This window comes from Pangasianodon hypophthalmus, chromosome 4 (genome assembly GCF_027358585.1).
Source record: "Pangasianodon hypophthalmus isolate fPanHyp1 chromosome 4, fPanHyp1.pri, whole genome shotgun sequence".
Classification (NCBI taxonomy): domain Eukaryota; kingdom Metazoa; phylum Chordata; class Actinopteri; order Siluriformes; family Pangasiidae; genus Pangasianodon; species Pangasianodon hypophthalmus.
In genome coordinates, this window is record NC_069713.1 from 2,842,615 (window position 1) to 2,857,587 (window position 14,973).

At 48.5% G+C, this 14,973-nt stretch overlaps 1 protein-coding gene across 1 annotated transcript; it reads left to right on the forward strand.

Annotated features, from left to right (window-relative positions):
• The first annotated feature begins 8,348 nt into the window (after nt 1-8,348).
• On the forward strand, nt 8,349-11,995 carry LOC117597041 (uncharacterized). The gene is made up of 4 exons (XM_053233223.1): nt 8,349-8,594; nt 8,713-8,925; nt 9,017-9,336; nt 9,719-11,995. The coding sequence occupies exons 1-4, from the start codon at nt 8,349-8,351 to the stop codon at nt 11,784-11,786; spliced, it is 2,847 nt and encodes a 948-aa protein (XP_053089198.1). The 3' UTR covers nt 11,787-11,995.
• The last annotated feature ends 2,978 nt before the right edge of the window (nt 11,996-14,973 follow it).

The window sequence follows — 14,973 nt, forward strand, 5'->3', positions numbered from 1 at the left end:
AGAAGACCACGGGAGGAGGGGCCAGAGCCTATGCAGCTGGGCGGCACCAGAGTCTCTCAGGACTAGCGTCAACGTCGGGTACACCGAAATCTCTGCTTCTGCTGCGGGGGAGCTGGCCACCGGGTTAACAACTGTCCCGAGAAACCATCTACCTCCAAGGTGAGAAGCGATTTCGTATCTTCCTGTATGACACTGAAAGTGACTGTGCATTACACTCAGGGTACTATTGTGGTTCCAGCGCTAGTGCATTCCGGGGCGGCCGTCAACCTTATTGACCAACAGCTCGCAGAGGACCTTCACCTCCCCACACTGCCATACGAACCCCCCTTGCGAGTGACGGCCGTCGACAATCGTCCCATCGGGGGAGGCCTCATCACCCATCAAACCCATCCGCTCACCCTACAGGTTGGCCTACTTCACTACGAGGAGACAGCATTTTACATCATCCCCACTCCTTTGAATCCCATCATCCTGGGTTTTCCCTGGCTGCAACTCCATAACCCCATCGTGTCCTGGAAGGAGGGGGAATTAGTTAGCTGGTCACCCCACTGCCAAAATCACTGTCTTTGCAGGGTCCAGTCACTGCCATGTCTCACGACCTCCATTGAAAGTCCTGACACACCAACGAACATCTCCATACCTCATGAATACCAGGATCTTCGAGAGGTGTTCAGTGAAGAGAGAGCCAGACAGCTCCCCCCCCCACTGCCCATGGGACTGTGTGATCGAGCTGCTACCCAACGCGATACCCCCTAAGAGTAAGGTTTACCCCCTTTCTCTCCCCGAGACCAAGGCAATGGAGGAATATGTCAAAGAAGCCCTAGCCATGGGCTACATCTGACCCTCCACTTCTCCTGCTGCAGCAGGATTCTTCTTCGTTGAAAAAAAAGGCGGAGGCCCGTGGCCATGCATCGATTACAATGATTAATGGTCCAATACCCCTACCCTCTCCCACTGGTACCAGCAGCCTTAGAACAGCTCAGGGAGGCTCGGATATTCACAAAATTGGACCTGTGCAGCACGTAAAATTTAATAAGGATCAAAGAGGGGGACGAGTGGAAGACCACCAGGGGGCACTATGAATATCTCGTGATGCCATATGGACTAACCAATGTGCCAGCAGTATTTCAGTCATTCATTAACGAAATTTTTAGGGATGTACTCCATCACTACGTCATCGCCTATATCGACGACATTCTTATCTACTCGTCCACCTATGACGAACACATCCACCACGTTAGAACAGTCCTCACCCGGCTACTGAAACATCAGTTATACGTCAAGGCCACAAAATGCGAATTCCACCGAGACTCTATCACCTTTCTGGGTTACGTCATCTTGAAGAAGGGGGTAGAGATGGACGCCGGCAAAGTCAAGGCGGTCGCGGACTGGCCCAAACCTACCACAATCAAAGAATTACAGAGGTTCCTGGGGTTCGCAAACTTTTACCGACAATTCATAAGGAACTACAGCAGCATCGCTAACCCTGTGACGTCACTCCTGCGAGGTAAACCACGACGCCTCCATTGGAATGAACAGGCCCGATCCGCCTTCAACCAGCTAAAGTCAAGTTTTACTACAGCACTGATCTTGAGGCACCCAGACCCCAGCCTGCCCTTCATTGTTGAGGTGGATGCCTCCAGCTGTGGGATCGGGGCCGTACTATCACAACGCCTGGGAAACCCAGGGAAAGGTCATCCTTGTGCCTACTTTTCACGTAAACTAACCCCAGCCGAAGTTAATTATGATGTCGGCAATCGGGAGCTCCTTTCCATTAAGGAGGCATTGGTAGAATGGCGGCATTGGCTGGAAGGAGCATGCCACCCGTTCTTAGTATTGACGGACCACTGTAACTTGGAATATTTACTCAACGCTAAGAGACTGAACCCAAGACAGGCTCGATGGGCCCAATTCTTCACCTGGTTCCGGTTCTCGATCACATATCGACCAGGCACTAAGAACGGCAAGGCTGATGCACTATCCCGGTGTCACGACCCCATAAACTCGCCTAGCAGCCCAGAGCCGATACTACCACCCACCACAATACTCACACCGATCGGGTGGGACATCTTGGAAGAGATCCAGCGGGCCCAGAGCAACGAACCCCCACCACCAGCCTGCCCACCCACGAAACTCTTCGTACCTACCTCCCTACGTCCGAGAGTAATGCAATGGGTGCACGACGCACCCAGCTCCAGCCACCCCGTTATGGGCGTGAGTCCAACGGGATGGTAGTCGTTGAGGCAGGACACTGAAGACTTCTTTGATGATGTTGGTGGCCTTGAAGTACTTTGGAATGACAACGCTGCTCAGGGGGGTGTTGAAGTTGGCAGTGAAAACATCTGCCAGCTTGTCTGCACATCCTCTGAGCACTCTGCCAGGAATGTTGTCTCGTCTAGCAGCCTTCCGTGGGTTAACTCTGTGTAGAGTTTTCCTCAAATCAGCTGTTTCTGCGGATTCTCCGTGCGGCCACTGGTTGCAGCTTCCCTGAACATTTGCCGGTCATTTTGCTCTAAACAGTCCTGAAGAGCAGAGATGGTTCCTGCTGGCCATAACCAGTTTGTAGCATCTGACGAGTGGTCTGTATGCTGGGGTATACTCGATGTGGAGTAGCCGAGGTGGGGGCAGGGCACTGCCCGGTACGTGCCGGGGATGTTTGTGTAAACAAAATCCAGTGCATTCTCCCCTCTGATTGCAAAGTCCACATGCTGATGGAATTCAGGGAGCACTGACTTGAGATTTGCATGGTTGAAATGATGTTCCAAGATGACAGTTCATTAAGTGCCCAACCAGAGAGGGGAATGTACTGGACCACTGCTACACCACCATCAGCGGTGCTTATCGTGCTGTCCCTCGCGCTGCACTGGGTCAGTCAGACCACATCATGGTACACTTGATTCCGGCATACAGGCAGAAGCTAAAACTCTGCAAACCTACTGTGAGGACATCAAAGAAGTGGACTACTGAGGCTGTGGGGGAACTGCAGGAATGTCTGGATTGTACAAACTGGGAAGTTTTCAGGTCTGCCACCAATAGTCTGGACGAGTACACGGACACTGTGACGTCCTACATTAACTTTTGTGAGGACAGCGTCATTCCATCACGCACCAGGGTGAGTTACAACAATGATAAACCCTGGTTCACAGCTAAACTCAGACAGCTGAGGTCAGAGAAAGAGGCTGCATTCTGTTGTGGGGACAAAGACAAATACAAAGAGGCCAAGTACAGATTTAGCAAGGAGATGAGAAGAGCTAAATCAGAGCATGGTGAGAGAATGGAACAGAAACTCTCAGCCAACGACTCTGCCTCTGTCTGGAAAGGGCTTAAGGCAATCACCAACTTCAAGCCTAGAGCCCACCACTCTGTGAACGACCTGCGCTTGGCCAACAGCCTGAACGAATTTTACTGCCGCTTTGAAAGACAATGGGACATACCTGATATCCCCCACCCCCCCCCAACAGTCATTGATCTGCATGACTTCCGATGCTACACCTGGATCACCCGCACAGCCTCACACCTCAGTGTCGCCCTCTTCCTCACCACTCACACCACTCTCAAAGAAAAAAAAATCTAGATAGTAAATACAGAAATGTGCAAAATTGCAAAGGGAGTGTTATGGTGTGTGTGTGTGTGTGTTGTCAGTCCAGTTTCTGATTATTGAGGAGTCTGATGGCTTGGGGGAAGAAACTGTTAAACAGTCTGGTCATGAGTGCCCAAATGCTTCGGTACTATTTACCAGATGGCAGGAGGGTGAAGAGTTTGTTTAAATGACTGTTTAAATGACTGAACCCCCGCAAAGCCGTGGGCCCGGACGCTGTCTCCCCCTCCACCCTGAAGCACTGTGCCAACCAGCTGTCTCCGGTGTTCACTAACATTTTTAACACCTCACTGGAGACATGCCATGTGCCAGCCTGCTTTAAAACTTCACAGATTATTCCTGTCCCTAAAAAGGCAAGGATCACAGGACTTAATGATTACAGACCCGTTGCCCTGACTTCTGTGGTCATGAAGTCTTTTGAGCGCCTCGTCTTGTCCCACCTCAAGGACATTACAGACCCTCTTCTGGATCCCATGCAGTTTGCCTACAGAGCCAACAGATCTGTAGACGACACTGTAAACATGGCCCTCCACTTCATCCTCCAGCATCTGGACTCCCCAGGATCCTATGTCAGGTTACTGTTTGTGGACTTCAGCTCTGCCTTCAACACTATCGTCCCATCTCTGCTCCGAGACAAGCTCTCACAGCTGAACGTGCTGGATTCATTGTGCAGGTGGATCACAGACTTTCTAACAGACAGATGGCAGTTTGTGAGGCTGGGGAAGTATGTCTCGGACTCCCGGATCATCAGCACTGGATCCCCCCAAGGCTGTGTCCTCTCTCCTCTGTTATTCTCCCTGTATACCAACAGCTGCACTTCTAGTCACCAGTCTGTCAAACTTCTGAAGTTCACAGATGACACCACCCTCATGGGCCTCATCTCTGATGGAGATGAGTCGGCCTACAGAAGGGAGATGGACCGTCTGGTGTCATGGTGCAGCATGAACAACCTGGAGCTCAACGCTCTCAAGACAGCGGAGATGATAGTGGATTTCAGGAAGAATCCAGCCCCCCACCCACCCGTCATCCTCCGTGACACTCCGGTGACCTCTGTTGAGTCCTTCCGCTTCCTGGGTACCACCATCACCCAGGAGCTTAAGTGGGAGCAGAACATCAGCTCCCTCACCAAGAAGGCTCAGCAGAGGCTGTACTTCTTGCGGCAGCTGAAAAAGTTCCACCTCCCCGTGAAGATGATGGTCAACTTCTACACTGCCATCATCGAATCCATTCTCACTTCCTCCATCACAGTCTGGTTTGCTGCTGCCATTTATTTCTGCAGCTTGGCCTTGTCCCTGAATTTATTATTTCAGATGAATTTGTGAGCCATTTTTGTTTAAACATGGATACACCTGAACACATGGATTCCTCAGCAGTGCAAGGTAGAAAAAACTCTTCTCTTATTTAGCTACAAAGAGTCCAGTTCCACAGGATTACACAGAAGAACAACTACACACAGTAACATCACATGGAATTTCAGATATGTTATATGCAAATAAAATAAACTTCTTAACACAGCTTACTGTTTAAAACAGAAGTTTGGGCAGGTTCAATTCACACAGACGCTGTCAGTGCGGGGACATTGGGTCAATCGCCCCCTCAATCCCAAGCAAAATAAAGAAAAGCTGCACAAAAAAACCCTAAAAATAATGACTAATCATTTTAAGTCATAGCGATAATTCCCCTTCCTATACCCACACCTGTGGTGTTTAAACAATATCGTTATTCAAGAGTGCCCTATCTGAGCACGCAGAACAGTGTTAGTGAAACTCCTTATAAACAGAGAGCACGAGGTGTGAATTGAGCTGTGAATAAAACTGTGAATTAAACAGTCATATCCTCTTATTCTCTCCTGCTGCTTCTGCTGGTTCTCGCCTGCCTTCAGTCCTTCACGAAGACCAACAGTAAGATAAAGTTCACCTTTTCAATATTTAACTCATTTTTTGTCCTTATCATTTTCATTATTATTATTATTATTAGTAGTAGTAGTAGTAGTAGTAGTAATAGTAGTATCACTAAACTCCCCTTGTTTATAATGATGCTGAAATTCCTAAAAAGATGACAAGGTTGCAGAAAATAACCAGCGTTAATAAACTACTGCATATGTGTCACACGGTTACAGTAAAATACTGAGTAAAAGGGTGGAGTGATGAAGCAGAGTTACTGATATCAGCCTGAAGTTGATTATTTTCCTATAACAGCACATCCCCAAGTGTTTTATTCTTCTTATACCACAGCAGTTGTTAACTTTTATTTATTAAAGAATGACCTTTCATATGTTTTGTCCATTTATAGTTACATTTAATGTTGGTGAAAAGAGTTAGTTCCTGTTCTCACTCATGTTATAGCAGCCATAAACAGTTGTTCCCTCACCAGCTTCTCTTTTATTCTCAATCTTCAAGTTAACAAGACAAAAAAACACTGCCATTGTCATGTTACTGAGAAAAGTGTAAACTCCTCTGTCCTGAAGATGTTGAAAAACTTACATTTTAAAACCAAAGTGTTGACACTGGACACATAAATGTTAAATGAACATCTTAGAGAAATCTTCACCATATCAACGATTACACACATTTTCTAATCTGTTTCCGTGGAGTGTCCACTGTGCAAGTCCCTGTGAATGAGCTGTTACTATAGAAATGATAACGTATCAGAACAATGCATTAATATAAACCTGCACTACTGTCAGAGCTGCTGTTATAGAAAATTAATCAACACCTTCTGGCCAATCGCAATCCAGAATTCACAATACAACAACTGTCATCTCATAATAAAAGTGTCTAATATCTTATTACTGAACATTTAATCACAGAACTAAATGCATAAGTGTTTTCACACAGATCCAATAAATCTGGACCAGATTAATGCTGTTTCAGTTACCAGACACATCGAATCCATTACAGGGTACTCATTACAGAGTATAAAGAAACAGACCGTCAGTGTACAAAACCTGGAGTCATGTAAGCTTTCACCCCCTCTTTTATTTTCTTTATATATATGAAACCAATCAATAAAAAAGTTTTTCCAATGTCTGTTGTTGCTTTATGGTTATATGTAATATAATCTAATTTTAAATTATCGTGGAGGTTTGGGACGTGTGAGAGTGTTTGATTTTCTGACTTTATTGCAGTTATACACTGATGTAAATCTTCTCTCTCTGCAGTGTTACCCTAAAGAGCGGCCGTAAGGTGTGTGCAGACCCCGACGACAAGTGGGTGCAGAACAATATGAAAAAAATTGATCAGCGTCTGTATTTTACAAATGCACTTTTTATATAGCCGGACAGAAGGAATAGAGCTTTTTACTATAACTCATATTTAAACATAAACTGAGCCTAGTATTGTTTAACTGATTTATTCTATAGACTGTGGACAAGAATTCATTTATTTTTTCTGTATAAATTGCATCTTAAATGTCAGGGCTTTTTTAAATGACATTTTCCCATTTTAAAAGAAAACAATGTTGGTTGTATTCAGACACTTTTAAATGTTTGTTACATCTTTGATCCCAGCATGAAAAAAATTGATCAGCGTCAATTTTACATATATGTAAACATATATATACATATATGGCTAATCAGTGTTTCCCCTTCAGGAACTCGAGCTGCGTCGAAACGCTATGGGAATGCCTTCAGCGTGACCACGCTCTGAATCACGCGTGTAATCAGTCCAATGGAAGGGCGAGACATCACAGGCGGGGTGACGTAGCGACCCGGAATCTTAAAAGCACGAGTGGTGGATACAGCGGCAGCTTTCTGTCATTCAGCAAGCGCTCTGTGTGTGTCAGTGTGATTTTGTATTGTCTGTCTAAGCATTATGTCAAAAGCGAAAAAAAAGAGTTGGCTCTCGAGGGAGCCGGCTGCTCGCACTGCGAGCATTTGCCACTGTGTGCGCTTCGCTCCCAGAGGGCTCTCTTTGAGGAGGAAGCCTTCACCCACGTTCCTCATGGTGCTGGCCCCGCTTCTGCCGAGGCGGAGCGGCGGTTACACTCATGGGGTTCACAAATGGATTTGGTGGAGGGAATGGAGATGGGCAAGTCCCTTTCTCCTTCCTCACCCACCAGATCCACTGCCCGATCTCTGGGATCGGAAGCCCGCTTTGCGGTTTCTTCCCCCTCGGGCGCCGATGATGATTTGCCCCCTCAATCTCCCCAGTATGAGGAGCTGTTGGAGGTGGTTTCTCGTGCTGTGGCCAAGCTAAATATTGACTGCCTCACCGAGAAACGGGCTGAACCGCAGAAAAGTAAGGTTGATGAATGTTTTCTGCGGAGTAAGCCGCCACCTCTACGCCGGAGCCTGCCTTTCTTCCCCAACCTGGGGGATGCCTTTTTTGGCCCGTATATTCAGTCCCGCCTCGAGTTATTATGCCAATGTGGTGGGGCTGGATGATCATGGTTACAGGGCTATGCCCCAGGTTGAACGGACGCTTGAGAGCTGTCTGTCCCCTCGCGAGGCATCGTCTCTGAAGGCTCTGGCATTGCCCTCCAAGCCGCTGCGGACCACCTCAGCGCTGGTGGGCAAAGGGTACACGGCAGTAGGTCAGGCTTGCACACCATGGCAGTTTTGCAGGCTTACCAGGCTGATCTGCTAAAAGAGCTAGACGAGGATGTGGAGATTACGTCTGAGCATGTTACTCAGCTCAGATGAGCCGCCGATCTGTCTCTCCGCGCCACCAAAGAGACTGCCCGCGCTATTGGCAGGTCCATGGCAGCACTGGTGGCGGCGGAGAGACATCTGTAGTTGACCCTGTCCGATATGAAAGAGAAGGACAGGGTCTTCCTCATGGATGCCCCGCTTGCGCCTTCTGGCCTGTTCGGCGACACCGTCAGTTCCGTCGTCGACAGGTACCAGGAGGCTCGTACACAAGCGGTGGCGTTCCAGCGGTTTCTCCCTCGCCGCTCTCTAGCTCTTGGGGCTGCTGGGTGGGAGCAGCCCCCTCCGTGTGCCAGCTCCTCATACCAGGAGGCGCAAAAACAGAGCTCTGGGACGGGGTCTTCTAAGGCAAAGCTGGATCTGCGGACCGTTCTTGTGTCTAAGAGGACCTTGGCCAAGAGGTCCTGATGCTTGTGGCCCAGGACTTTTGTATACGCCTCATCATACGGTGCCCGTCTCTCCTCAGTGCCCTTGGGAGATCGACCTGCCAACCCTGCCACCCATGGTGCTTCAGGGCGCAGCGGTCTCCTGTGAGCGCTCCTCTAAGTCTCCGCCCGGGAATGTAGCGGTACTGGGAGGCTTGCTACCTCTTCGGAGCTCTCCAGAGCAGCTAGTTCGGCCGTCCTCTGCTGGTCCACCACTTCAGGGCACCGAGCTAGCCGCTCTCGTTACACCAGAGGTCAGTCTCGAGAGACTGATTCCCTTAGTAGACTATATGGCAGCGTGGAAACTTCTGCCGAATGTGTCTCAATGGGTCCTGCATACTGTAGAGAGAGGCTACTGAATCCATTCGGTTCTCCACCGCCTCATTTTTGCGGGATTCTTCCCACTTTGGTGGGTCCCGGGCAGGCTCTGGTAATGGAAAAGGAAGTGCTGGATGGAACACTCTCCTGAGGAAGGAGGCCATCAAGGTGGTCCCTCCTCATGACAGACAGTCCGGGTTCTGCAGCCGGTACTTTATTGTTCCAAAGAAGGGTGGAGGGCTGCGTCCCATTTTGGATCTGCATCATTTGAACCGCTCATTAATGCGACTGAAGTTCAAGATGCTCATGATCAAACAGGTGGTGTCTCAGATCAGCTCCGAGGACTGGTTTGTCACGATCAATCTAAAAGACGCATACTTCCATATCTCCATCCTTCCCCAACACAGGAAGTTCCTGAGGTTTGCTTTTGGGGGCTAAGCTTACCAATATCGGGTTCTTCCGTTCGGCCTGGCACTCTCACCCCACACTTTCACGAAGTGTGTGGATGCTGCTCTGGCTCCTCTGCGACTCCAGGGCATCCGCATACTGAATTATATCGACGATTGGTTGATATTAGCTCAATCGGAGCAGGCGGCAGTTCGGCATCGAGATATCGTTCTCGCCCACATGAAAGAGCTGGGGTTAAGACTAAACGCTGAGAAAAGTGTGTTTTCTCCAGTACAGAGATCCACTTATCTGGGCGTGGTGTGGGATTCGACCTCGATGCAGGTACATCTGTCTCCTGCTCGGATCAATCCTCACAGCAGTCGCGAGAGTAAGAGAAGGCTGGTCACTCACTGTGAAGTGGTTCCAGAAACTGCTGGGTCTGATGGCAGCTGCGTCCAACGTGATACCTTTTGGCCTGCTGTACATGAGACCCCTACAGTGGTGGCTCAAGACCAAGGGGTTCTCCCTGAGGGGAAGCCCGCTCCGCATGATCAAGGTTACGCGGCGGTGCCTAGGTGCCTTAGACATGTGGAGGAAACCTTGGTTCTTGTCCCAGGGCCCGGTGCTTGGAGCTTCTTGTTGCCGCGTAACGCTAGCGAAGGACGCATCTCTCACCGGATGGGGGGCGGTCATGAGTCTGTGGAGTGGCCGCTATCTCACCTGGCATATCAACTGCCTGGAGATGCTGGCTGTGTTTCTAGCATTGAAACACTTTCTCCCAGACCTAGGAGATCGCCATGTGTTGGTGCGCACTGACAACACAGCGGTGGTCTCTTACATCAACCACCAGGGAGGTCTGCGTTCGCGCCCCCTTTACAGGCTGGCGCACCAGATCCTTGAATGGTCCCAGGGGAAACTCCTCTCACTAAGAGCAGTTTACATCCCTGGACATCTCAATATGGGAGCAGACGCCCTGTCGAGGCAGGGTCCGAAGCCCGGGGAGTGGAGGCTCCACCCCGATGTGGTGAAGCAGATATGGAGAGTATTTGGCCAGGCTCAGGTGGATTTGTTTGCGACTCAGGAGACATCGCACTGTCCCCTCTGGTTCTCTCTGACTCATCCAGCTCCTCTCGGACTGGATGCTATGGTACAGACTTGGCCGAGGATGCGTTTGTATGCCTTTTCTGCCTTTTTTCTGGAGAGGGTGCGCCGGGATGGGGTCCATCTGTTGCTAGTAGCCCCGTTCTGGAGTATGGTTCTCGGACCTGATTTCCCTTCTCGACGGCTCTCCATGGGAGATTCCCGTCAGGAGGGATCTCCTCTCACAGGCGGGGGGCGCCATCTTCCACCCCCGCCCGGAGTTGTGGAAGCTGTGAGTGTGGCCTCTGAGGGGGCACAACTCGTAGCTTCCGGTCTCTCAGCCGAGGTTGTTGAGACCATTCTCCAATCCAGAACTCCCTCATCGAGGAAACTGTACGCCTTGAGGTGGAAACTTTTCACTTCCTGGTGCGAAGACCGCCGGCTCGACCCAGTTAACTCCCCAGTTGGTACAGTGCTGGAGTTCCTGCAGGCCCGTTTGTCCGCAGGGTTGACCCACTCTACCTTGAAGGTGTATCTGGCGGCCATTGCAGCCTACCACGCCCCTCACGGTGGTCAGTCTGTGGGCAGACACCCCCTGGATACACATTTCCTCCAAGGTGCGCTGAGGCTCAGGCCTCCGGTGCGATCTCGTGTCCCTCCGTGGGACCTGGCTGTGGTGTTAGAGGCTCTCTGTAAACCCCCTTTTGAGCCTATAGAGGGGATTTCTGATCGTCTTCTCGCTATAAAGACTGCCTTTCTTCTGGCAATTTCCTCTCTTAAGAGAGTTGGGGATCTACAGGCCCTCTCGGTGGCCCCCTCTTATTTAGACTTTGCTCCTGGTCTGGCCAAAGCGTTTCTCTATCCTCGAGTAGGTTATGTACCTAAAATTCCCTCCTCTACACCATGGCCGGTCGTACTCCAGGCCTTCTGTCCTCCTCCCTTTCGGGAGCCCGACCAGCGGAGGCTTAACTGTATGTGTCCATTGCGAGCACTGAACGCATACATCCACAGAGCTGCCCTGTGGAGAAGGGCGGACCAATTGTTTGTGTGTTTTGGTCCCCCTAAGAGGGGTCTTCCTGCTACTAGACAGACCCTCAGTCGGTGGATCGTGGATGCCATCTGTCTGGCCTATGAGTCTTCTGATCTCCCCTCGCCCTTGGGGGTCAAGGCTCACTCTACCAGAAGCGTGGCGGCCTCCAAGGCCTTTTTGGCAGGTGTATCCATGCAGAACATCTGCAATGCTGCTGGTCGGTCCACGCCCCTGACGTTCACTAGGTTCTATGGCCTCGATATGCGAGCCACTCCCGGCTCTTCTGTTCTCTTGCCCTAGCAGTGCTCTTCCACACTAGGCAGGGATTTGTAAGTCTGGCGGCATGGGCATACTCGTTCCCATAGTGTTTCGACGCAGCTTGAGTTCCTGAAGGGGAACGTCTCTAGGTTACGCATGTAACCATGGTTCCCCGAGGGAACGAGACGCTGCGTCTCAGTGCCATACTTCCGGGATACCTGTCAGCGCTTGCTTCATTCCTCAGAAGCTGCGGCTGTATCCACCGCTTGTGCTTTTAAGCTTCCGGGTCGCTACGTCACCCCGCCTGTGACGTCTCGCCCTTCGATTGGACTGATTACACACGTGATTCAGAGCATGGTCAGGCTGAAGGCGTTCCCATAGGGTTTCGACGCAGCGTCTCGTTTCCTCTGGGAACCATGGTTACATGCGTAACCTAGAGACGGTTTGTTTCATCCTTTGGATTTTTTTCTCCCATGTTTGGGTTCCTGTTTTGCTGCAAAATTGTGTTTGATTTGTTGTTGTCTTCATGCAGAAGTGTATAATATTTTTCTCTTTTCTCTGTTTTTCTTAGTATTTTCTAATCTCGAATTATAATGTTACCAATAATACTTTATTTTTTTCCCCCTTCTTACTTTTTTTTTTTTAACTCTTTCTCCCTTATGAGTGGCTTGAATTGTCTAATCAGTCACTAAATACAGTAAAAGACTGTCAATAAATCAGATGTTCAGAAGTTTAATGCAGAAGTTCACATCCTCAACATTTCTGTGTATTTATGTAGACTCATAGATACAGAAATATACAAATAGATAGACAAAATTATTATAAGAAATAAATAGAAAGAAAAATTAGTTAGTTAAAGAAATAAAAGAATCAATTTGCTTTGGTGCTTCACTATTGCTGTCTTGTGGGGAAATCCTAAAACACAAAGCTGAGTAAGCATGTGTAATCACTGATATGGTGAAGGTTTTGTAAGGAGATATTTATTTAACATTTATGAAAGGAGTCACACACACACACACACAATCACACATGTAGTGGTCAGGGTTTTTTTTTTGAGTCAAGCCCCCTTTGCTAATCAGAAAAACAAATTAAGATCCCCCCTTTGCTTCCATTTCATCTCCAGTCCGCCTTTCTGTATAGTAGCCGAGGGGGTTTGGCCATCAGGCTGGCCATCCTCAAAAATTTTTCAAGGTCAGGGTTAAACTTGGCCCACCCATACACCACTCTCAGGAGACATAAAAATTTGGCTACCCTTCCTAGGCCTATGTTTCCCGTGGCAACCAGGAGCTCCTCCCACTGGCGGGCTTGGCCGGTGAGCCAGGACAACAAGAAACTAAGCCCCTGCTTCTCTTCAGGCTTGGGGTCCAACAAGCTCTCAAAACAAAATTGGCACTTTAGCAAGAAGCTTTCCGGAGGGCATTCTGTGCCATCAAAGGGAGCTGGGGTGTCCAGGTGAATCCTCTGGGGGAACTTCACAGTGTCGAATGTTGGCATCGTCATCCCAACATAACGCTCTTCTCGTTTGCTACATGCATGTTATCGGTGAAGTATTCTGTCATGTAAGGAGAGGTGAGATGATGCAAAAGTGTTATATCTTTAATGAGAGGCAAGCAGACAAATCCAGTAACCTCGGCCAAAATCGAGGTCAACAAACAGGCTAGGGTCAGGCGAGGAACAAACAGAGGCTACAAGGCCAAGGCAGAACACGAAAATCAGGAGTGAGCAGAAGTCAAGAAAACAAAGTAGCGAGCATGGAAACAAAAGGCTTAGTGAAGACAGGTGGGTAAATACTGAACAATACTTCCCACAGGACAGAGAAACACAAGGGTTTATATACACAAACTAATTAAAGGGCAAACTGATAGCAGGTGCAAGTGATCAAGACACATGACAGAAACAACCAACGACGGGACATGGGTGTAGACAGGACGTGGACCAAAAAAAAACAGAACATGTGGCAACATAAACAAACATGACAATTAGGAGAAGTGTGCCTTAGTGCTGCGGGCTGCTTATGTGCGCTGAGCGCCTCTGCTCACAGTGCTCGGTGCGAGGGGGAAATACATGACATGGAAGAGTGTTTACAGATTTTTCATTTCATTATCTTCTCTAGTGATGACATGGTTTGTTCAAAAAGTCGTCAGTGAAAACAAAATGTTTATAGACGTTTGTACAGAAAAGTGTACATCAAGTTCTGAAGAGGTTCCTCATCTGCTCAGAGTCAAAAGCAGCAACATCACATGTTATTACGATACAAAACATAACCACTTTGAATTGTCTTATAGCTATAAACTAACATTCAGTCATGCTAGTTGCTTATCTGACGCTTTGTAAACAAGGAATTTTATATAACTGGACCTTTACAAATTTTACTTGAATCTCAAGCTGGTGTCTTTCTTAACCTTCAGGCTTCACACTGTCACCCTGTTCATCTATAAAAACAGACTCATTTAATGCAGCTGTGCGTGATGTGTGTGCTACACAAAGTGCTAATCTCTATCTCCATCGCGTTAACACTTTACCCCCCCACCACCCACAACACACACACACACGCACTAGTTTCTGTTGACCACAAACAGCACTTTTTGTACTGCGGTCACTGTTCTCACACAGTGCCCTGCACTCTTTCTCTCTCAGATGTTCAGTCTTATTCATGTAAATAGTTTTCCGTTTACTAACTTAAATAACATTTTCATTTTTATTCTGTCTTTTTTAAAACTACTTTTAAAGATGCAAATAAAATGTCTTGTAGCCATAAACTAACATTCAGCCATGATAATCTTGTACCCCAACCTTTGTAAACAAGAAATCTGTGGCGTGAGCAGGTCATGGGAGGCTGTATCATCGGCCACTGGAGTGAGCTCGTCAGGGGAGACCCCGTCATCAGCCTCAGGCTGGGGCTCAGCAGAGGAGGCCACCTCACTGGCATCTGGATGGAGTTTTGCTGTGGACTTTGCTTCCATTTCATCTCCAGTCCTCCTTTCTGTATAGTAGCCGAGGGGGTTTGGCCATCAGGACGTTGACCAAAAAAAAGAATGTGTGGCAACATAAAAAACATGACAGTTAGGAGAAGTGTGCCATAGTGCTGCGGGCTGCTTATGTGCACTGAGCGTCTCTGCTCACAGTGCTCGGTGCGAGGGGGAAATACATGACACAGAAGAGTTTTTACAGACGTCTATAGATTTTTCAATTCATTATCTTCTCTTGTGTGATTCATGAAGTGATGACA

Coding starts and splice junctions, on each gene's coding strand:
- LOC117597041 (XM_053233223.1), top strand. CDS start 8,349: ATGAAAGAGAAGGACAGGGTCTTCCTCATGGATGCCCCGCTTGCGCCT. Junction 8,595..8,712: donor CTGGGACGGGGTCTTCTAAG/GCAAAGCTGGAT, acceptor GTCTCTCCTCAG/TGCCCTTGGGAGATCGACCT. Junction 8,926..9,016: donor CCGCTCTCGTTACACCAGAG/GTCAGTCTCGAG, acceptor TGCATACTGTAG/AGAGAGGCTACTGAATCCAT.